The 22,535-nt window shown below is 51.9% G+C and overlaps 1 protein-coding gene across 1 annotated transcript in view; it reads left to right on the forward strand.

Annotated features, from left to right (window-relative positions):
- The window catches only part of LOC144723406 (thrombospondin type-1 domain-containing protein 7A-like), a 198,605-nt gene that overhangs the window by 108,580 nt on the left and 67,490 nt on the right, over window positions 1-22,535 (forward strand). The window contains exons 5-6 of the mRNA XM_078602178.1: window positions 10,640-10,769; window positions 11,843-11,952. Of these exons, the coding sequence (XP_078458304.1) occupies window positions 10,640-10,769; window positions 11,843-11,952 (240 nt within the window). The remainder of the gene's footprint in view (window positions 1-10,639; window positions 10,770-11,842; window positions 11,953-22,535) is intronic.

The following is a 22,535-nucleotide window of genomic DNA, read 5'->3' on the forward strand; positions in this document are numbered from 1 at the left end:
TGTGTGAGTCTGAGAGTGTGAGAGTGAGTGTGTGTGTGTGAGTCTAAGAGTGTGAGAGTGAGTGTGTATGTGAGTCTGAGAGTGTGAGAGTGAGTGTGTGAGTCTGAGCGTGTGAGAGTGTGTGTGAGTCTGAGAGTGTGAGAGTGAGTGTGTGTGTGTGAGTCTGACAGTGTGAGGGTGAGTGTGTGTGTGTGAGAGTGTGAGTGTGTGTGAGTCTGTCTGGCAAAACAACCTCCTACCTCCTCGCGGTGCCGGACGGGCAACACTGTCGTGGACAGTGCTGTGGGAGGAAGGCCAATGCCTCATTGGCCTCTCCCCTCATGGCGTCTGTGACCACCACAGTTGCTACACGGGAGCTCTGGACGGGTGCGAGGGGCTGGTAACCCCTCCACCTTCAATTAATTACCACGAAACCACGACTTAAACATAAACCTGTAACAAATAAGCTTGTGCCGGAGGCCCCGGGGGGACAGGCATCTATGACGTCTCCTGGCCAAACCCCAATTGGCGGAGCCAGGAGATTGAATCTTCACCCTCGGGGCTCCTCCAGAAACAACGAAAAGCCATTATGGATGGCCACGTGGAATGTTCGAATGCTCACTGCGGAGGAGAGGTTGCCACTCCTTTGTCGGGAGCTGGACCGGTACCGCCTGGATCTCTGTGGCATTCAGGAGGTCCGGTGGACCGGTTCAGGTTCCTGCTACCATGAGGTGTGGACAGTCCTCTACTCGGGGCAGGAGACTGCCAAACAACAGGGTGTGGCTCTTCTTTTGAACAAAAGAATGAAGGGGGCGTGGGAGCGTGGCGGTGAGGTGTGGGAAGCTGTAAGCCCCAGGATACTTTGGGCTCGCCTTCCCATCAACAGGAGGCGAGGAGTGGTGGTCGTGGTTACTTATGCCCCCACCGAAGACGAACATCCGTGGAGGGATGCAGGCAAAGCCGATGAGTCAGATGCCTTCTATGACCTCCTGTCACAGGTGCTGGCTAAAGTGGCCACTCGGGACAGAGTTATCTTGTTGGGTGACTTCAATGCCCGAGTTGGTCATGATGCTGGCACCTGGTCTGGAGTGATTGGAAGGCATGGGCCAGATCAGCTCAATAACAACGGTAGGAGGCTGCTAGATTTTTGTGCAGCCCATGGGCTTGTAATTACCAACACGCTCTTCCGGCATCGGCGCATCCACACAACATCATGGACGCATGCCGGGTCCAAGCAAGAACATATACTGGACTACATAGTGACGGACCAGCGGATGCGAGCCCATGTCCTTGACACCAGGACCTACCGTGGAGCTGATCTGCCCTCTGACCATCGACTAGTCATCAGTAAGATGTGCCTGCCATTCTTCCACTCCGGTGGTGGGTGTACACCCAGGACCCCATTCCAACCTAAAGTGGCCTGGTCTCAGCTGATGAAAGTTGCAAGCGAAAATTTCATCATCGCTTGCAGCTGGGGTTGGCATCGTCCCCCACTCCTACTGCTGTCGAGGGTAAATGGGCGAGGTTTAGGAGTGTGACTCATGCAGAGGCAATGGCTGCTTTGGGTACGCGGTCCAGACCTCCCCAGAAACCCTGGCTGACAGAGGAGGTGTTCAGGTTAGTTGAGAAAAAGAGACAGGCCCACTCTCATCGGCTACAGCATCCCACGTCAGAGAATGAGGAGGTTTACCACAGCCTTTGCTCGGAGGTTCGGAGAGCCGTAAGGCACTGCAAGGATGGGTGGTGGTCGGGGGTTGTTGAGGAGATAGAGTCTGCCTCAGTGGCCCGCGATCACAAATCACTGTTAAATTCCATCAAAAAAGTAACCTGCAGCGCCACACCTATTACCATCATTAGGGGAAAAACGGTGATCCAATCTCCGACCCCTATGAACAGGTTTGCAGATTTGCTGAGCATTTCTATGAGGTCCTGGGGGAGGGGAAATCCCTCAGCCAGGAAAACATCATGGCACAAAGTGGGGATAACCCTGCTGAGGCTGCGGTGCCTCAAATATTGGAAGAGGTCACCACCTGTGAGTGGCTGGCTGAGGTGCCATCTGTTGAGGAAGTACTGCAGGCTATCCGGAGTCTGAGACTAGGAAAGGCACCGGGCAGAGATGATCTCCCAAGCGAAATGCTCAGGGAGGGTGGCGTTTGTGCATTACATCATAACAACAGACTGGACCACTGGACAGGTTCCGCAGGATTGGAAGGATGCCCTGGTGGTCCCCCTCTTTAAGAAGGGGGACCGCACAGACTGTAACAACTACAGGGGCATCTCACTCCTCGGTGTGCCGGGAAAGGTCCTGGCAAGGATTATTCAACATCGCCTTGCTAAGCACGCTGAGGAGGGGCTTGCGGAGCCCCAATGCGGTTTCAGAAAAGGGCGGTCCTGCACAGATGCCATATTTTCTGTCCGTCTGCTACAGCAGAGATGTAGGGAATTCCAACAAGACCTACATATCTGCTTTATTGACCTGGTCATGGCCTATGATACCATCAGTAGGCCTGGGCTCTGGGTTGTTCTTCGTGCTTTCGGAGTCCCTGACCCTCTGCTCACGATCATTAAGGACCTTCATGATGGTGAACGGACCCGGGTAAAACTACATGGCCGGGAGTCAGAGCCTTTCCCTGTACACCTTGGGGTGCGGCAGGGATGTCCTCTGGCTTCCACATTATTTAACATCCATTTTGACCGTGCAGTTCGTGAAGCCTTCAATAGCTGTACCGGGGGAATTTCCATTTGGTACAGATATAATGGGAGGCTGATCGATGCCCGGGTGCGATCAAGGGATGGCTCCCTATTGGTCAACCACGTAATGTATGCCGATGATTTGGTAATAGCTGCTCATTCAGAGGAGGAGTTGGAGACGCTGCTGCTGAGACTGGAGCGTGCCACTAAGAGGTGGGGCCTTACCATCAGCCCCACCAAAACTAAGCACCTGCCTGGGATATTTGTACCATCGGACATTCCACCCCCACAACTCCCAATCGGTGATGGGCAGTAGTGGAGAGAGAGTGGAGAGTTTCCCATACCTGGGCAGTGTGCTTATGACCGGCTCCAGTTTAACAGCAGAGGTCTCACTCCGAATCAGTCGAGCGGCAATATCTTTTCATCGGTTGCGTAACGCTGTGTGGAAGCTACCTGGTCTGTCGCTCCGCACGAAGCTTCAGGTCTTCTCGGCCACAGTCATTCCATCCCTTCTTTACGCTTGCGAAACGTGGACCCCCCTAATGGAGCATCTTCGCTGGTAGGAAACATTTTGGCTGGCCTGCCTACGATCCATCCTGGGTTTAACCAGGCTGGATTGTGTGAGGAGCTCACAAATCCTTGAAAGATCTGGGCAAAGTCCCATCGGTGAGCTCCTCCGGCAGGCAAGGCTGCGTTGGCTGGGTCATGTAGCCCGCATGCCCAGCCACCGCATGCCTAAACAGCTTTTGTTCGGCCGGATCGAGGGGGCTAAACGGGCACGGCACGGGCTAGAGAAGAGATGGAGTGATGTGGTACAGGAGGACGTGGAGCTGAGTGGACTTGCCGATGACTGGTACCAGCGGTGTCAAGATCGGCCTCTGTGGATGAGGCTCGTGAAGGACGCTACTAGGCAGTTGGAGGCAGTCGCCCTCCAACAACAACGGAGGGCGGAGGAGCGATGCTCACAACAAGTTGGTACAGTAGGGGGCACAGGTGGTGCATCAGCCAGTCATCTTGGTCATCTCGGTCAGTCAACCCGTGGCACCTGGGTCTGCCCCGTGACCTCCTGCCAGCGGGCGTTCGACACTTCACGTGGCCTCAAGGTGCACTTGGCCTCAAGGTGCACTTGGCCTGGCACAAGCGTCGTGGTGACGTCACCGCCACTTAGTGGCGAATGGCGGTTGTTGTTGTTGTGTGCGAGTCTGAGACTGTGAGAGTGAGTGTGTGTGTGTGAGTCTGAGAGTGAGTGTGTGTGTGTCTGAGAGTGTGAGAGTGAGTGTGTGTGTGTGAGTCTGAGAGTGAGTGTGTGTGAGTCTGAGAGTGAGTGTGTGTGAGTCTGAGAGTGTGAGAGTGAGTGTGTGTGTGAGTCTGAGAGTGAGTGTATGTGTGTGTGAGTCTTAGTTACCTATAGTGTTATACAGGTAGGAACAACAGGTTCCACATTGCCCACCAGGGATTATTTGTCTGTCTGTCGTGCATATCCGGAATTCCACCCACCCATGCACCTCCCCACGGAACACCGAGCTACGCCACGATTGGTTGACGATGTCGGGGAGGGTGGGGGGAAGGGTAAACACGCCCACTCATCCAACTGCCCCCCCCCCCGCTAAACGCCGCGCTGTCCAACCAAGTTCCTACCTGCCCACTCCGAAGGAACGTGTTTAATATTGTGTGGCAGGCAACGGCTGGTGATACAATGGTCTGCGTGGGTCTAGGGGGGTTAGTAGCGTGCTGTAGAAATAGAAACTGGAAATGTGAGTATGGGAGCAAGCTATGAAAGCAATTAAGATCCCTCCTCCCTGGCTCCTCCCCCCCTCTTACCCTATATAATCGCTTGTCACAAATAGCTCTCTCTATTCACTACAGTAATTTGCTGTGGCTGTTCCACCTGATGACGGAAGCTTGTGTTGCCTCTGAAACGTCGTGATTTAATATAGTTATTTTCATTTTATTATTTGTATTATTATTTGTATTTTTCATCTTAGTGACTTTACCGAAAGAACCAAGAGCATGGATCATTGGAGTCACGAAAACTTCAAATCTAGAATTGACAGTATTTGGTTAGAGTAATGGTAGAAGTTTGGAGGTAATGCGTTAGCATTTACTGAACATTTATAAGGGGTTTTATCTATGGTGAGCCCTCAACTTTGGGATAAGCCTTTATGTATTATCAAGCTAAAACATATCCATAAGGTATTAATGCCTTAAATCTCTTTGTTAAAGATGCCCACCTGTGTGCAATATGTATTCCCCAATACCTGTGTCCTAAAGAGGAAAAAAATATATAACAGGCATTGATTTGGGCAATGATCCTCCATAGGGGAGAAATAAAAGAAGGGCCCTTGCACAGTATCGCTTATAATATATTTTTTCCTCTTTTCGACAGTGTTGTTGGCGATTTTGTTTAGGTATTTTTATTTGTTCTTATGCCCCACTGCCAACGCAGCATCACAATTTGTTTGTGTACAATACAGGTCTATTGAGAACATTTTAATGACACTCGTGTCTCCAGTGATTAAAATGTCCATTTAATAAATATGTAGTGAGTCCAACTGAGTCGCAGACGTTATCTTGGGAGCAACACTATTTATTATACAACAGCATGCAACATAACACGATCTACACTCGGGTCTCGAATGCCCATCTAACCATGCTACGGCAGAACTAGACACAGTTCGCTATCCCGGTCCGGACCACAAGCTGGGTCCCGGACCGCGTGGCTAGAGGCTTCTCCTCTCCGACGTGGATCTTCGTACCACCAGCACACGAAGAACCTCGAACTCCTCACGAGGCTCTCGTTATCTGCCCCTGGGCTGGGGCTGACTCCGCCCTTCACCCCGCCCACCTTCCAGGTGTCTCAAGTTCTTTCGCGAAGGTTCCGGAGAGCTCTTTTGGATCACGTGACCACCTCGTGGCCCCCGTCCACCGGTGGCCCCCCTCCACCGGTGGCCCCCCTCCAATATCATTCATTCACGTGTCAGCAGGTCAACCAGCGTATCATGCCCCAACGTAACCCTGGCTGGCTGACACTCCCTCTTGCTCCCTCACCGGGAGCCCGCACCACACACTGCTCGTGATGTCTCCGCACTAACCAGCGCTCACCCAAGCCCCGCTAGAGCTGGTACTACACCCCATAACCTGGGCTGCCCATAATTACAACACATTATCTGCCGTGGCTTCATAAGCCCCCGCACCATACAGTGACAACCACAGTCACTACAAATATGAGTAATCTGGACTAAATTAGCAATGACTGATCTGGGAAAAAAATCCCAACTACAAAGCCAAGTAGCACATGGCACATTCTCCATTAATGGGAAGCATACCTCAGCCCTGTTCGTTTCAATATATAGTGCCATTATTTCATAAAGTTGAACTCCTTTATATATAGAATATCTGCCATTGACCTCTAACTACCAAAAGTCATTGGCCATGATGTGCATGACACTCTTAATGCCAGTGGCTGTTTTAGCTGGGCATGAGCTCTTGTTGAAGCCTCAGCATGGAATGTTGTATGCATGTACGTGTCTTACGGTCAGCACGGGTGTCATATTTGGCAACTTTCCAGTTCATCAGGCAAACCTACATGCTCATCTTCTGTGTGATCAAACTACTTGTGACCTTGTGCTATTTTGGATGTTAAGAGTTATGGTATTTCTGTGTTTCATTTGACCGGTGTTGTTGACATATCCTTCTTTTTGTGACCAGTCATCCTCCCAGTTCTTGTATGAAAGAAATTAACAAAAAACAGGAAGATGAAGGCTGATGTATGCAGTTGGGTATAAATATTTGTAATGTGGAAGTTTTACATTAGCCCTGTGATCTTTGTGGTGAAGTATAGCCAAACAACCCCAACGAACAAGAGCATGGGGAGGCCTTCTTCCAGCAATGGATTGACAAAGGCCTGTTTACTGTGAGCTTAACAGTGGAACATTAACGTTAAACCATTTTTTTGGTGTCTTTCGGTGAAGTCACGTAGATAGGTTAAAAGATTATAAAAAATAGTACGACGTTTCGATCGCAACACAAGTGGTCATCATTAGATAAAGCTTCTAAAGGCAAATTGTTAAAAAGGTTTGAAATGGGCATAGCCCTTTTCCTCATAACGACCGCTTGTGTTGCGATCGAAACGTCATAGTTTTTTGTTATTTTCTTTGAACCTATCTACGTGAATTTACTGAAAGACCCAAAGAATATGAATTCCTGCAGTCACAAAAACTTTAAGTCAAGGTTAAACCATTTAATATGTGCTGTTTTGTTTTTGTTAGTGCTCATTCCTGTTTGGAGTGAGAGTGGATTTCAAGCGCATATTTGTAATTGTATACATTCCTACATGGAGTGAGAGTGGATTGCAAATTAATTTTTGTATTTGTATACATTCATGTACTATGCGTGTGTGTGCATTAGCTATTATCTCTTGAGTTGAAATTTCCAAGCACTGGGGGGATTCTGAATGGAGCGAAAACATCTGCAACTAAGCGAGTGGCTTGACATACGTTTACACTTTGGTTATGTGATGGTAATGGTACTGAGTAGCTTTCTTACGTAATTTGATCAGCTTTAATGATGCAGCTGTAGTATGCGCATTGTATTATGAACAGTTTATCTGCAATTTAAACACTGACAAGTACTCTACACACATGTTATAATAGTCATTAATAATTCGTCCCGATCATAATCTTTCATCTTTTGTCATCCATTCCTGGATGAAGGTCTTGTCGCACCACATTAGTTATGGTGGTTACTTTGCCATACTTTACCACGCTGGTCAGTCTCGGTTGGGGGAGGGGGTGGTGTGGCTCACGTTTGGTTCAGATATCACTCACCACTAGTGTTGGCCATGGTAAGGAATTTACCTCAAATTGCCGAGTTAAACGCACATTGATCTAATCACTGCACCTCCACTCCGGCCCTAATGTGTAATTATGGACATATTCACGTCACATAGATAGAAAAATAATAGATCACGACGTTTCGATCACATGTGTGTGTGTATACATGTGTAGTGAAATAGCGCTGACTGTTGTACAGCAGCTGCAACTGCAGATGGGCACTTAGCGCGCACACAGCGTAACCAGGCAGGTTGGAGCAACTGGGGCAAGGGTCATGGTAGACCTCGTGGGGAAGCCCCTGGAACCCTCTCGAGGGTTCGAGAAGGGAGACGCGGTTCGGGCAGAGCCAAGCCGCGCCGAGGGGAATATAAGCAGCGGAGAGCGAGTGCTCCGGGCTGCCAGGTCTGGGATTGGACTCGTCGTCGATGTCGTCGTCGCTGCCCTCGTCGCTGCCGCCTTCGCCCGATCATTGTACGGCCGGAGAGTAGTTGGCTGTGCCGGTCGACGCCGTCGGTGCAAAGTGGACAGGGTCGTGTCTGGGACGGGTCGCGCGGCAGCGTGGTCGTGAGAGAGAGGTTGCCCAAGTAGTGGTGTGAACTCGAACAACAATAAAAGGGGAGGATGGTGCCTTCTGCGACTACCTCGTCTCCGACTGAGTGTGTGTGTGTGACGCACACTACCCGCATGCACACACAAGCCTCGGGCGTCGCGCAGAAGAGAACGAGCAGAAGAGATGTACACATGAAATTACACATGTATGGGTAATCTTGCCGCTGGCTGGCACCAGCAGTATTAGAATCGGCTTTTGTTGAGACGACTCAAACAGAGAAACTGGCAGCAGGTTCCCTTCAGCAGGGCAACAGGAGGTAGAGGAGCAGCATTCACAATGATAAATAGAGCACGAGGTGGATAAAACACAGCGTGTTGGCACAGTGGAGACCACATGTGGTGCTACCGCCAATTCACTAGTCTGTTTACTCGTAACACCTGGGTTGATCTGGAGGCCTCCCATCAGCGATTCTTTGCAACTCCATGTGGCTTAAAGTGTATTTAGCCTGGCACAAGTGGGAGGCAGAGCTGCTACCACACTGCCAAGCCGCATTGGTCACACACTGAGGCCGGCATGGCTCCACTGGCTGGTGATTAATGATGTACTGCCCATTCATTCTCATTCTATATTTACTCCAATGGCTCACACCAGTTTCTGCAATTGGAGGCCATATTCCTGGCATTTGCCATTTTAGAGTGTCTGCCAATTCATAAATTGTAAACTTTTTAAAATTATCATCAGCCATGTTCTATCCACTACATCAAATGTCACACCCCATGGTCCCGCGATGCCACAATTCATCTCGCTTCCTCACATGAGCCGACTCATCACTATCTCTGCGGTGATCATCCCTCTCAAGTGCTATCGCTCCCCTGACTGCCATTGTCACCAGTCACTCCCGTTGGTCATCACCTCTTCCATTGATGTGTCTTGACAGTCAACAGCATGTCTTTAATTTGTGTTTGTTCTCTCGTCCATGTGTTCCCCTTTCTTGTCTTATTGTCTAATTTTCACATGCACCTCTCCACGCATATTGGTGTACTTTTCAGCTTTTTTTTACTTTCTTCACGATTGTAGTGGATGTTTGAGATCAATATTAGATTGAATAGATGAATCGTTTCAATATCACTCAAAACAGACCGTTATGTGCTGTGTTTTACTCGCCCTTCTCGGCAAACTGAATTTTCAGGTTCCTTCATGTTCGTATTTGAATTCAACATTGATCGTCAACCGTACCCTGCCAGGAAAATACATTCTAAAAAATATTTAGAAGTAAAAAGCCTTCCACACCCTTTTGTAATGAAGGCTTTCAGTTTTTACCAATGAAGGTTATGTAACCTTATCTAAGATTTCTCTCATATTTCTATATGGATACCCATACAGCACTTTCATAATTTATTAAAGTTAATTTCATTTTGAGATAGCATTAATAACTCCTTAGAAGTAAATTCAACTGTATTGAATGTTGTAGTTTGCATAATACAACGTGTCATAAAAATAAATGGTGTTATAATGATTGAGATGGTTAAAGTAATTTCTGCATTTAACGTGTTCTTAAGTACTCTTAGGTTTTTTCGGTAAAGTCACGTAGGTAAAAAATAATAGTAAGATAAAATAATAATAAATGAAAATAACTCTATTAAATCACGACGTTTAAGTACAGCATTATATAATGTAGACAGGTCAAAGTTTGTGCGTGCATGAAAGAGCAATGGGGCAGTGCTCATCTCTTTTAGAGGCCCTCACCTAAGATGGAATTGCCACAGTTCTGTTGCAGAGGTCAGTCTCCGTTTAAGACAAACACTGTTGACTTCTCACAAAGTGAGCAGCCCTGAGCCACTGGTGAAAATACGACTCTTCTATAGCAAATTCAAGTACCGTCGCCTAAACAAGCTCTCATATGTAATCATTCATTTGCACAATAGCATGAATTATGCAATCAATTTTCGAATCATCTTATTTGCATTAGTAATATAATGAATGTTACTTAATTGAAATCAGTGTTGCAACAACGCAATTACCTGTTACGATCGTAATGTTTATGACTGCAATCAATTAGCAAAGTATTTTAAACAGTGTTTCATAATTACCCATGAGATAACGCAAGGGAATATAGCATACATTTACATTGTTCCACATTACACCATGTTCCACTAAGACGGGCAGAGGTGTCCATGCATTGAACTGTAGCCTTGAAGCCACAAGGTAATACAGCAGATGGTATAAAAATGAGATTTGCAGTGTTCACGATGTTGATCGTAATAATGGTGATGTTGCTCACGGCCATCGATGTTGGTCCTGTTGAAGACTACTGGTAAAAGATTGATATGAGATGATGATATTGGTAATGGTGATGATTATCATAATGTTGTCTTGATGACAATGATGAAAGCGATAATGATGTCAATAATGGTGATGTTCTCAGTGGCAGTTTTGAATGTAATCGCCATTGGTAATGGCGATGGTGTTGCCAATATTGTCTTTAAATAGATGGTATTGATCATTATTCTTATGGCATGAATAGTTATGTTACCAAAGATTATGTTCAATCAAGCCTGTGTTCACACATGGCTTCTGTGCGTTACAGACGGCGTCCCGACACCGCGACAGTGGCGCTTTCGTGTGGTGATCCAGCGTGCCAGTGGCGGAGGACGGCCCTGTCCCAAGAGTCTTAGCGACATGAGGCCTTGCCCCACACGGCCCTGCCCTCAATACAGGTAATGCACTTGAACTTTGCCTACCCACGAACAAAAGTTGATGATTTCATATTTATCAACGGTTGCTGAGCACTTATTCAAAGGCCGAAAAAGGCAAGCGACCACCGACAAACAGCACTACTGAAGGTTATCATAGATCAGAGTTAAATTAAATACAATTTTACGTAATTTTGGGTGGGTGGAGGGGTAGAAAATTAGCATGCACAATTAAGAGAGTGCAAGTTTTGGCAGGAGCAGAGCACAGGGTAGATCAACACATCCAAAGTCATGGGTGCACAGGTTTACCAACTGCATCCGTCGTGCCTCATGCTCTGTTAACTTTGGCTCTGCGCTCCTTCTCCACGAGTCTGTGGCTTCGAAAGATTTTCCTGTATAGGTTGCATTTGATGCACATTTAGGCGAGAATGAGTTTAAACCCCCGTTGACTTTGCGAACATCCCAAAGCAGGACAATCCTAAAAAATGTCGGTTAGGCTTTCCTGGCACAATTGTAATGCGAGCGGACGGAGTCAGGGTCACATGAGGAGGAGGAGGAGTCAGGGTCACATGAGGAGGAGGATATAGGGTGAGAGCCGGAAGGGGATCGGGAGTCGAGAGAGAGTGAAAATAGGAGAAGCCACGCGTGGTGCTGGCGGAGGAGTGGCACCATTTGCCACGTGGTTGGAGTCACGGCACCGTCGGCCAGCGGTGTACGTGGAGCAGCGGAGTGGCTGCAGAGTGTGTGGGGGCACACGGAGCAGCGGAGTGGCTACAGAATGTGCGGAGTCACACAGAGTAGCAGGGTGGCTGCAGAGTGTGCGGGGCACACGGGCAGCGGTGTGGCTGCAGAAAGAGCGGAGGACTCGAACGGCGTGCGAGGCACGCGAGGGAAGAGGTGCGGGTCCGACCGGGGACATCGCGGGGTGCGAGACAAGAACCCAATAAAGGACAGACGGAGACCTACATCGCCTAAGAGTCCTTTATTACACAATGGCAAATCTGCCTCGGTTCGGCCTGCAGCCAGGCGACTCCCCCTGACAGGCACTGTACCCCACAGCCACTTGCGTCTCTCCATGTTCGGGCGCGAGTGAGCAGGTGGCGCACATACCGGTGGGGGCGATGCCACTTGCTGGCGTCCTCCTCTGCACGTGCGGCCGGAGCGAACCCTGGAGAATCACCCTGCGGCCAGGGCTTGCAGACCCGAGGTGAGGGTCGCAGTGGAAGTCTCGTTGTCCCATTGCCACATTTGCGTTGATTCTTAAGAAATTGTCTCAGTTTGAATTTCATTCACAAACGTATGCTCTGGTGATGCTATGACCAAAATAAATCTAAAAGGTAGATTTCCATCAAGTCTATAGTGACTCAATGCATTTTAACAATGGTTCCAACGAATGCTGTGAAGTGACATTAAATACTCTTGCTTGAAGCTCTCCGATATGTATTCAGATTGTGCTGTGTTTGGTTCAACATCATGTCTGACGTTTCGGTCCATGTGCAGTACGTGGAGCTGAACATCGAAAGTCATGCAGAACAACAAACACGTCGGAGAGCTGTTGAGCACAGCCGGGAAACCCTACACAGTACAATTGTTCCCAAGAATAGTACATTAAGTACCAGTTGTCATCTTCCATTTCAAATAAATATGAAGTTCACGTGGAATTATATTTCCTAGGTCATCACTGCAATAGATATTGTGCTAATCTACTCTCTCTATGCCAGCTCACGTGCCGAGTAAGCCTAAATCCATGCTCGCGAACGGCACCTGCCCTAACAGTCTACTGCGTTTACATTAAGAGGTGCATTGTCTGGGAATGTGGAGAGGGTGGGATGTGAATGAAAATGAAATTGGGTGGAGGGGGTGGAAGGAGGTACATGGGGAGAGAAATCCCTGCAGGACTCTTGCCAGTTGCTGAGCCAAGTGAACAACTCCTCCCTCCCTGTGAGTGCCACACAGAGAAGAGAACACATTCCTGCGGAGGGAGCTGGTAGTAACGTTGGGTTGCTCGGTCAATGGCCAGGGTCAACGGCGGCGTGGTGTATTCCGCAAATATGCCCGACTGTGAGGGCGGGTACAAGCCGGCGTGAGTAGGTTAAATGTTGATACAGGTAGGAACAACAGGTTCCACACTGCCCATCAGGGATTATTTGTCTGTCGTGCATCGGAATGCAGCCCATCCATGCCCCCCCCCACCGACCACCGAGCAGGGCCACGATTGGTTGAGGATGTCGGGGAGGGTGGGGGGGAAGGGTAAACATGCCCACTCATCCAACTGCCCCCCCTGAACGCCGCGCTGAGTGTGTGTGAGTCTGAAAGATCTGGGCAAAGTCCCATCAGTGAGCTCCTCCGGCAGGCAAGGCTGCGTTGGCTGGGTCATGTAGCCCGCATGCCCAGCCACCGCATGCCTAAACAGCTTTTGTTCGGCCGGATCGAGGGGGCTAAACGGGCGCGGCACGGGCTAGAGAAGAGATGGAGTGATGTGGTACAGGAGGACGTGGAGCTGAGTGGACTTGCCGATGACTGGTACCAGCGGTGTCAAGATCGGCCTCAGTGGAGGAGGCTCGTGAAGGACGCTACTGGGCAGTTGGAGGCAGTCGCCCTCCAACAACAACGGAGGGCGGAGGAGCGACGCTCACAACAACGAGCGGAGCGCCGGGTGGCTAAAGCACAGCAAGTTGGCACAGTAGGGGGCACAGGTGGTGGATCAGCCAGTCATCTCGGTCATCTCGGTCAGTCGACCCGTGGCACCTGGGTCTGCCCCGTGACCTCCTGCCAGCGGGCGTTCGACACTTCACGTGGCCTCAGGGTGCACATGGCCTGGCACAAGCGTCGTGGTGACGTCACCGCCACTTAGTGGCGAATGGCGGTTGTTGTTGTTGTTGTGTGAGAGTGAGTATGTGTGTGTGTGTGTGTGTCTGAGAGTGTGAGTGTGTGTGTGAGTCTGAGAGTGTAAGAGTAAGTGTGTGTGAGTCTGAGAGTGGGTGTGTGTGAGTATGAGAGTGTGAGAGTGAGTGTGTGAGTCTGAGAGTATGAGGGTGAGTGTGTGTGAGTCTGAGAGTGAGAGTGAGTGTATGTGTGTGTGAGTCTGAGAGTGTGAGAGTGAGTGTATGCGTGTGTGAGTCTGAGAGTGTGAGAGTGAGTGGATGTGTGTGTGAGTCTGAGAGTGTGTGTGTGTGTCTGAGACTGTGAGAGTGTGTGTGTGTGTGTGAGTCTGAGAGTGAGTGTGTGTGTGTGAGTCTGAGAGTGAGTGTGTGTGTCTTAGTTACCTATAGTGTTATACAGGTAGGAACAACAGGTTCCACACTGTCCACCAGGGATTATTTTTCTATCTGTCGTGCATATCTGGAATTCCGCCCACCCATGCACCTCCCCACCGAACATCGAGCTACGTCGCGATTGGTTGACAATGTCGGGGAGGGTGGGGGAGAAGGGTAAACATGCCCACTCATCCAACTGCACCCCCCCACCCCGAACGCCGCGCTGTCCAACCGAGTTCCTACCTGCCCACTTCGCAGGAACGTGTTAAGGGCACCACGGGGTGAGCAGCCCCCCCCCACCTAGCCCCACCCCTCCCACTTTCCACCCAGCTCCACCCTCTCCACCCAGCCCCTCCCCACCCTCCCCACTCAGCCCCTCCCCACCCTCCCCTCCCCACCAAGTTCCACCCACCGCACCCAGCCCCTCCCTCCCCACCCAGCTCCTCCCTGTACGACGGACGGACAAAATAATCCCCTGTGGGCTGGTGTAACCAGGCGGTTACAACGGTTACTACCAGTATAAGTAAAGTTAATCCTAGTCCATAATTATGTAATAAAGGACTCTTGCACTGGGTCTGTCTCCGTTGTCCTTTATTGTGGTTCGTACAACTTTGCCCGCACGGCGTCTCGCTCAGAGTCTCCTCCGTTTCCCGCTCGGCAGCCCCACTGCTGCCGTCGCTCCCGCAGCCTTGCTGCTGGCTCACAATGCAGCCCCGCTGCTGGCTCTTCACTCAGCCTCTCTGCCTCCGACCTGCAGCCCCACGGCTGCTCTCTATGCAACCCCGCTGCTGCTCTTCGTCTCCTCCGTGCCCGGACACCGCTGGCCAACGGTGCCGAGTCCCGACCTGTGGCGATCGCGCCACTTTCCACCTCCTGCCCTGCGTGGCCTCCTCCTGTCTTTATTCCCACACTCTCCTCCAGCCCTTCCGGTTCCTGCCCTTAAAAGCACTCCCTCTCCCCACGTGACCCAACTCCTCCCACCTGTTACGTCATATCCGCGAGGCCGTTTACGCTCGCATTACACCACCCTCCCCCGTAGAGAAAATTCCAGCCGTCCTCGGCTGAAACAGAACAAGCAATGCGAGCGACCCCCAACCATCAGCCGTGAACGGACAACGGAGAAGACAACGAATATAACAATAACAACAAGAACGAGAACAACAATCAACTAAAAGAAAGGGACTTCGAACGCGTGCGGGTCGCCGGCCCGTCCCGGACGAGCGGCAGCCCCCCTGCAGACCGAGAACGCGACGGGGTTTTAGTAGCGACAGGATCAAAACCGCCTGTCGCTATTGGAGGCCCGCCAACGCCAAGGTCCCGTTCCCCCGAAGGACCAGAGTCCGGGGTGTCCCGCAACCGTGTCTGTGGTGGGGTTGGAAGGGCGGCGGGGCCAGGTGTCCCCGCAGCCGTGGTAGGCCCACCCCGAGCAGAGTCCGCTGCCTCCTGCAGTGTCACGGCCGGTTTGTCTGTAGAAGGCACGACAGGCACTCTTGCAGGGTCAACAGGCACAGGCAAGGGTGCGTCGGCGGCAACAGACACCGGCAAGGCAACATCAGGAGATGACGCATCCGTTCGAGGGGCCACGTATGGCTTCAAGCGAGACGTATGGACGTACCAGCGCTGAGATCCGAACCGAACGCGCGCGGACTGCGGGTTAGGAACCTCAATGAGCCTAACAGGCCCCTGCCATGGTTTATGCAGTTTAGGGGAGGTTCCTGCTCACACCTGCGGGCAATGCAGCCAAGCCATATCCCCCACCTTCCAGGGGCACTTCCCCTTCGAGCGTCGAGCGCAACGTTCGTTTCGGGCCTGGGTTTTGGCAGTAGCCACTCGGGCCCCTTCCCGCGCCTTAGCGACGCGGCGAACGGCGTCCTGAATGTAATTGGGGAGAGGCTTAGTAGGTCCTCTCACTCCCGTTCCCAACTGCACATCCATTGGCGGCACGTTTTCGCGACCGTACATGAGAAAAAACGGAGAATATCCTGTGGACGCGTGAGGCGTCATCCGGTATGCCGAGAGTACCCCAGGGATGTGCAAATCCCAGTCAGCTTGCTTCTCATTAACCGTGTGACACAGCATGGCTGACAGAGTCCGATTTAGTCGTTCCACCATGCCATCCGTCTGCGGGTGGTAGGGGGATGTCCGGATTTTTTTGGTCCCCAGAGCAGCGCACACCTCCCCCAACAATTTAAAAGAAAAATTCCGGCCCTGATCCGTGAGCAGCCTCTCCGGCGCCCCTTTGTCCATGACATATTCAAGTAGAAAGGCATCCGTAATGGACGCCGCCGACTGGTCGGGCAAGGGCCAGGCCATCGGCCAGCGGGAGAGATACTCCACCCCAACTAGCAAGTATTTATTACCCTTAGCGGATGGCGGGAAGGGTCCCAAAATATCCAACGCCACCAACTCGTTAACTCGAGACACTTGAATAGACTGTATCGGCGGCACATATGGGTGTTTAGGCGGTTTCCGCCGGGCACACTCGGGACATGCGCGAACGTGCCCGACAACATCCGTCGTCATGCCGTGCCAGAAGTAGTCTCGCTGCAACGTCAACAAGGTTTTCTGCACCCCCAGGTGTAATAGCGTGTCGCAATGCAGAGTCCTAATCAATTTGTACCGTAATGACGACGGTACAACCAGACGCCAGTGATCATGTAACCCCTCCCTCAGCAGTCCGTCATGGAGAGCGGCCCCCGGCGTCCCCCTGGAAACCAGTCCCCCCCCTCCCTTTGCAGCCCGACTCCGCAGGGTCCCCAACGAGTCGTCAAGCATTTGTTCACGGATCCACACTGCTCGTGGAAGGTTCAGAACCCCATCGGCCGGTCCCGGGCACACTGGAGCCTTAGGCACCTCGACCGCTAACGCCATAGGCCGAGGGGGCTGCTGGGTCGGCGTACACCTATGCGTCCCCGACGCGCAAGCACAAGGGGATCCCTGCGGTAACCTGGAGAGCGCGTCCACATTCGCGTGACGCGCCCCATTCCGATGTTGAATTTGGAAGAAAAACTCCTGCAGAGTGTCCAACCATCGTGCCAGCTGGCCAGATGGTTGGTCTACCCTCAGAGCATATTGTAAAACCGCATGATCCGTGCGCACAATAAACGGCCGAAATTGGCGGAGAAAATCTACAATGGCCAAAAGTTCACGGCGAGTGACGCAGTAGCGGGTTTCCGCGGGGGACAAGACGCGGCTACCATACGCCACCACACGTTCCACACCGCCTTTGGACTGTGACAGCACGGCCCCAATGCCCGTGTCACTCGCGTCCGTGTCCAGAATGAAAGGGTGATCAAAATCGGGATAGTCCAATGTCGGCGCCGTTGCCAAACGATCGCGCAGGCCCTTAAACGCCGCCTCCTCTGGCGGTCCCCAACTGAATTTCCGTCCTTTACCCGTAAGGAGGTGCAGAGGCCTCGCGATCGTTGCAAAATTGGGAACGAACCTACGGGAATATGAGGCAAACCCCAAAAAGCGACGCACATCCCCCACCGTGGCCGGGGTTGGCCAGTTGCGGACGCACGCCGTCTTCTCCGGATCCGTGGCAACCCCGTCGGCACTGACTATATGTCCCAAATAGCACACGGACCGTTGCAGTAGGTGACATTTCTTAGGTTTAAATTTCAGATTGGCGGAGCGCATTTTGGCGAACACCGCCTCCAGTCTCTGTAGATGTTCATCAAATGTGCGGCTAAAGACGATGATATCGTCTAAATATATCAGACATGTCTCCCACTGCAACCCCGTTAATACCAGCTCCATCAACCTCTGAAATGTGGCGGGGGCAGCATTCAACCCCATCGGAAGACAATTAAATTGAAATTGACCCTGCGGCGTACGGAAAGCGGTCTTTTCCCGCGAGGACTCATCGAGGGGAAGCTGCCAGAATCCCGAAGAGAGATCCAGCGTCGAAAAGAACTTCGCCCCCGACAAGGCATCGAGGGAATCATCCATACGCGGCAGGGGGTACGCATCCGCCACGGACACTTTGTTTAATTTACGGAAATCGACGCAAAATCGCAATTTGCCATCTTTCTTTTTGACCAAGACTACAGGCGCGCCCCATGGGCTGTTAGACGGAGATATTATGTCCGCAGCCAGCATGTCATCCACTGCTCCACGAACATGGTCTCGCTCCGCCGGGCTCATCCGATGCGAGTTCAACCGAATCGGAGCAGCGTCCCCCGTGTCAATATGATGGGAAAGCAGGGAGGTGCGTCCCAAGTCCAAATCGTCGGAGCTAAACACATCGGAATAACTCAACAATAGCGCACGAAGCGCGGATCGCTGTTCCCCGGTCAGGGATGAATTTTCGCCGCACAATTCGGCGATCCAGCGATTATCTTGGCCCGCAGTGCCCGAAACTCCGGCAACCACATCCCGGCGGCCCAGATGGTCCTGGGCCGTGAACGCCATTGTGGCATGGGCCACGACCGTTCCGGCCGGCACGCACACATTCTCCGTATTCCCATTAAGCACCTGCAAAAATGGCTGCTGGTCCGGCCGGATAATAGTTTGCGCCCCGACCAGCGCCGATCCGCCCGTAATGGTCGCGGACGGCGATAACAAAACCCCAGGCACTCCTTCCCGACCAGGCACCGGTTTCCGATATCGCAAGGGGATAAGCATCTGTGAACCAGGTGGAATGTCAACAGATACCTCGGACAGTGCCTGCACCTGGCAGACCGGAGCGGGTCGCCCCCAGGGCGATGGCAAAAATGTAATTTTTCGACCCCCCGGTAATTCAATGCAATTTTGATTAACTCTTATTAGAATGGGCATTTTGGCCAGAAAATCAGTTCCCAACAAACACGGAACCGCAAGGGACCTCGAAATCAACACAGTTCCCGAGGCCGACACCCCCCCGATGGATATATTGGCGTCCACCTGGCCCACAATGCCCATACTTCCCCCGTTCGCTGCTACACAGGAATCGTAAACTGGGCGCACTGCGTCTGGCGGGATGCCCAACAGATGGAAAATGACATCCGATATAATCGTCGCAGACGCACCGGAGTCCACTAAAATGCACACGTCGACCCCTTGTATAGAACCCGGCACAGTGGATGAACCAGTAGCGGCCGCGACGACCCGCTGTGCCAATTTACTCCACTGCGTTACCGAGCGACATGGGCCAGTCGGCGGCCTCCCGTTGTTAACGACACCCGGATCGCGCGGCAACGGTGATGAATGAGGTGCCAAGCCTTGCCGGGTGTCTGGTGCACACCGACTTGCCTGTCCAGGAGGGTCCTTCCGCGGCACGTCCGTGGTCGAGGCCTCCTGCTGGGGCGGCCCCGGGATACGGGCCCAGCAATCCCTGGCGTAGTGGCCTTTGCGACCGCAGCGGAAACACTCGACGTCATTGCGACGCACAGCACTCCCCCCATCTCGACGCTCCCACGTCAGCGGTGCAGATCGCGGCCCCGGCCCTCCGCGGGCAGGCCACTGCGCAGAGGCGGCCGTCAATTCCTGCGGGCCCCCCCGTCAGGAACGTACACCGCCTTTTTGGGATCCCAACCCACGGCACCCCCTTCCACGATGGGCCCCCCCGTCCACGCTGTCACCTGCTTCCAACGGCGCAGATTAAACTGGGCATCCAAACACTTCGCAGCCTTCCGAGACGTCAGCTTCTCATGGCGGCACACCGGCATAGGGATCCCCAAATCTCTCGACAGCTCAAGCATTTTGCCCAAAATAAGGGGTTCCAGTAGGTCAGGCTCCGTCTCAGGGTATGCGGCCATGGCCAATTCCAGGACAGCACCCCTGTATGCCACCGGCGACTCTTCGGGTGCCCGCTGGCGCTGAACGAATCGTCGGTGAGCGTCATCCGGTGGCTCGTACGCATCTGCCATCTCGTCAAAAACCCCTCTCAGTGTCTTCTTTTTCTCGGCCTTGATGGAACGGAAAAATCTGACCGACTCATCGTCGAGAAGAGTTGGCAGAACTTCCAGGGCCTCTGCGTCAGTCTATCTGGCGGAGCGCACCGCCGCCAAAAATCGGCAGACGAATGCACTCCAGTCGCCTCCAATTGAAAATTCTTTAACTGTTGTCAAGTGACGGCTGCGGGTCCTCCGCAGACGGCGCATCACGTGGCATGTTCAAGATGGCGTCGCACCGCAACGTGTCAAAGATGGCGGCTTCCCGCCGCGGAGGGCGCAAGATGGCGGCTTCCCGCGGTTCTTCCCCTGCCACGCCCAAGATGGCGTCCTCGTGCCGCGTGGCAGAGGGCGCTGGCGGCGCAGGCAAGGCCCTGGTCTGTTGGTCACCCCCGGGCCTCCCTGAAGCCGGCGTGACGAGGTCGCACAGTTGCGCCAAGACGGTCTTCAAAGTCTCCAGCTGGGCCGCCATCTGTCTCCATCGCTGGTCAGCGTCCTCCGGCGCGGGCGGATCCACCGAAGCGGCGACCTCTTGCACCCCCGGGCCACCACTCGTCCCCGCGTCGATTTCTCCCTCCATCGTTGGCAGCCCCACTGCCTGAGGAAGGTCGTCGTCGTCGGAAGATGTAGCAGACGATGGTGCGGGGATATTCTTTCTTCTGAGCTGTGTTGACATGCCGTTTTACTTCTGACACCAGTGTAATAAAGGACTCTTGCACTGGGTCTGTCTCCGTTGTCCTTTATTGTGGTTCTTACAACTTTGCCCGCACGGCGTCTCGCTCAGAGTCTCCTCCGTCTCCCGCTCGGCAGCCCCACTGCTGCCGTCGCTCCCGCAGCCTTGCTGCTGGCTCACAATGCAGCCCCGCTGCTGGCTCTTCACTCAGCCTCTCTGCCTCCGACCTGCAGCCCCACGTCTGCTCTCTATGCAGCCCCGCTGCTGCTTTCTCTCTCCTCCGTGCCCGGACACCGCTGGCCAACGGTGCCGAGTCCCGACCTGTGGCGATCGCGCCACTTTCCACCTCCTGCCCTGCGTGGCCTCCTCCTGTCTTTATTCCCACACTCTCCTCCAGCCCTTCCGGTTCCTGCCCTTAAAAGCACTCCCTCTCCCCACGTGACCCAACTCCTGTTACGTCATATCCGCGAGGCCGTTTACGCTCACATTACAATTACATGCAATTTAGACCAAATGTAATTGGATGGAGCTACAAAGACACCAGGGCAGTAGCAGCCATGAGTCGCGAAACGACAAGTGGCAGATGATACATGGGTGGTTTTCGGTGTTTAAAAAAATACTCAACATATCTGGTCATTTCAACAGTCCTCACAGGATGTTTGTTTTTGGATTAAACTGAAAGAAAATATTAAGCGTTTGAATGATCAAGTATGTGGTATCACTGTGAAGGTTTTTGTGGTTGTGCTATGTCGTTCTTCGATGTGTTATCAGGTTGTACAGGAGTGTTGTTCGGCATGATGTGTGATGTTTCATTCCACGTGCTGGTAGCTCCTTCAAGCCGCCCGAAATGTGGTGAAACCAAAAAAACACGTCAGAGCACTGAGGTAAAATGTAAGATTAATTTAATATATTTCTTTAAAATTGTGGCAACCATCAAACGACCATGTGCCACCACGATTGGAGGCATAGAGGATTATTCGAGGACAGCTATTGAGGCGAGACGCCGCTGATTGCAGCGTGTGCGACCCCTGTGCAACCATATATCACATGTTCATTACACGTATTGAAAGGCTGAACTGCTTACATTCATGCTCGAGGAATTTTTTCATCGCTAATGAAAGAAAGAGTCACTGGGAATCAACTTCATGACCTCATTTGCAGCGTAAAAGCTTTCACTCCGTTTATTGGAGGCAGCCCCTCATGTTGAGTACGGACCGTGCGCTGGTCGGCAGGAGGGAGCAACTGCTGCTGGGATAGCAGTGGGGTTGGGTTGAGAGGCGTGATCGGCAAAGTACAGGTCGGGGTGGGATGGTCGATACGACCCTAATTTTCCAGACGTAGCTAGAGCATCAATGAGTTGGGCTTGATTGTTGATGCAGTAATCATGTGCGGCATAACGCAGCATTAGTCGACAATGGGAAATGGGGTGTCGCTAATTCTGCGCGTGTGCACTGACCCACACGCACAAGCACACATGGAGCAATATTCCAGTTTGAGTGCACTGTTCATTCTGCCCCAATGGCCTGTGTCTTATATCATCATGTGCACCCAAATAAAGTCCATACAGAATTAATGAAATACCCAGTGGTTCTTTACCAAGACTGTATTATATATAGATTTTGTGACATACACCGCTATCTCTGAAAACAGCTTCACTCTTGCACTGTAATTTCTGTGTATTTATACAGCTCATATCGACACATTCGCTATTGAGCATAAGGACCTAAGTGCATCGCAGCAGTGGCATATTCCCACCTGCAATAGCCTACCCATCCATTCAGCTCTATTATTGTCTATAGAAATTAAATGAAAATACCAGCTGGTTACATATGGCACTGAAACAAGGAATGCTGTCATGTTTAAATACATGTGTCCTGAGTAATTTCATATTTTCCTTTTATTACAGCATTATATGATGATTCAATCAACAGTACGATTTATTTAATTGCAGGCTTAGTGGCTTTTTTTTATTTAATAGCATTGT

The sequence above is a fragment of the Lampetra planeri genome, chromosome 1 (assembly GCF_965212315.1).
Source record: "Lampetra planeri chromosome 1, kcLamPlan1.2.h2, whole genome shotgun sequence".
NCBI lineage: Eukaryota > Metazoa > Chordata > Hyperoartia > Petromyzontiformes > Petromyzontidae > Lampetra > Lampetra planeri.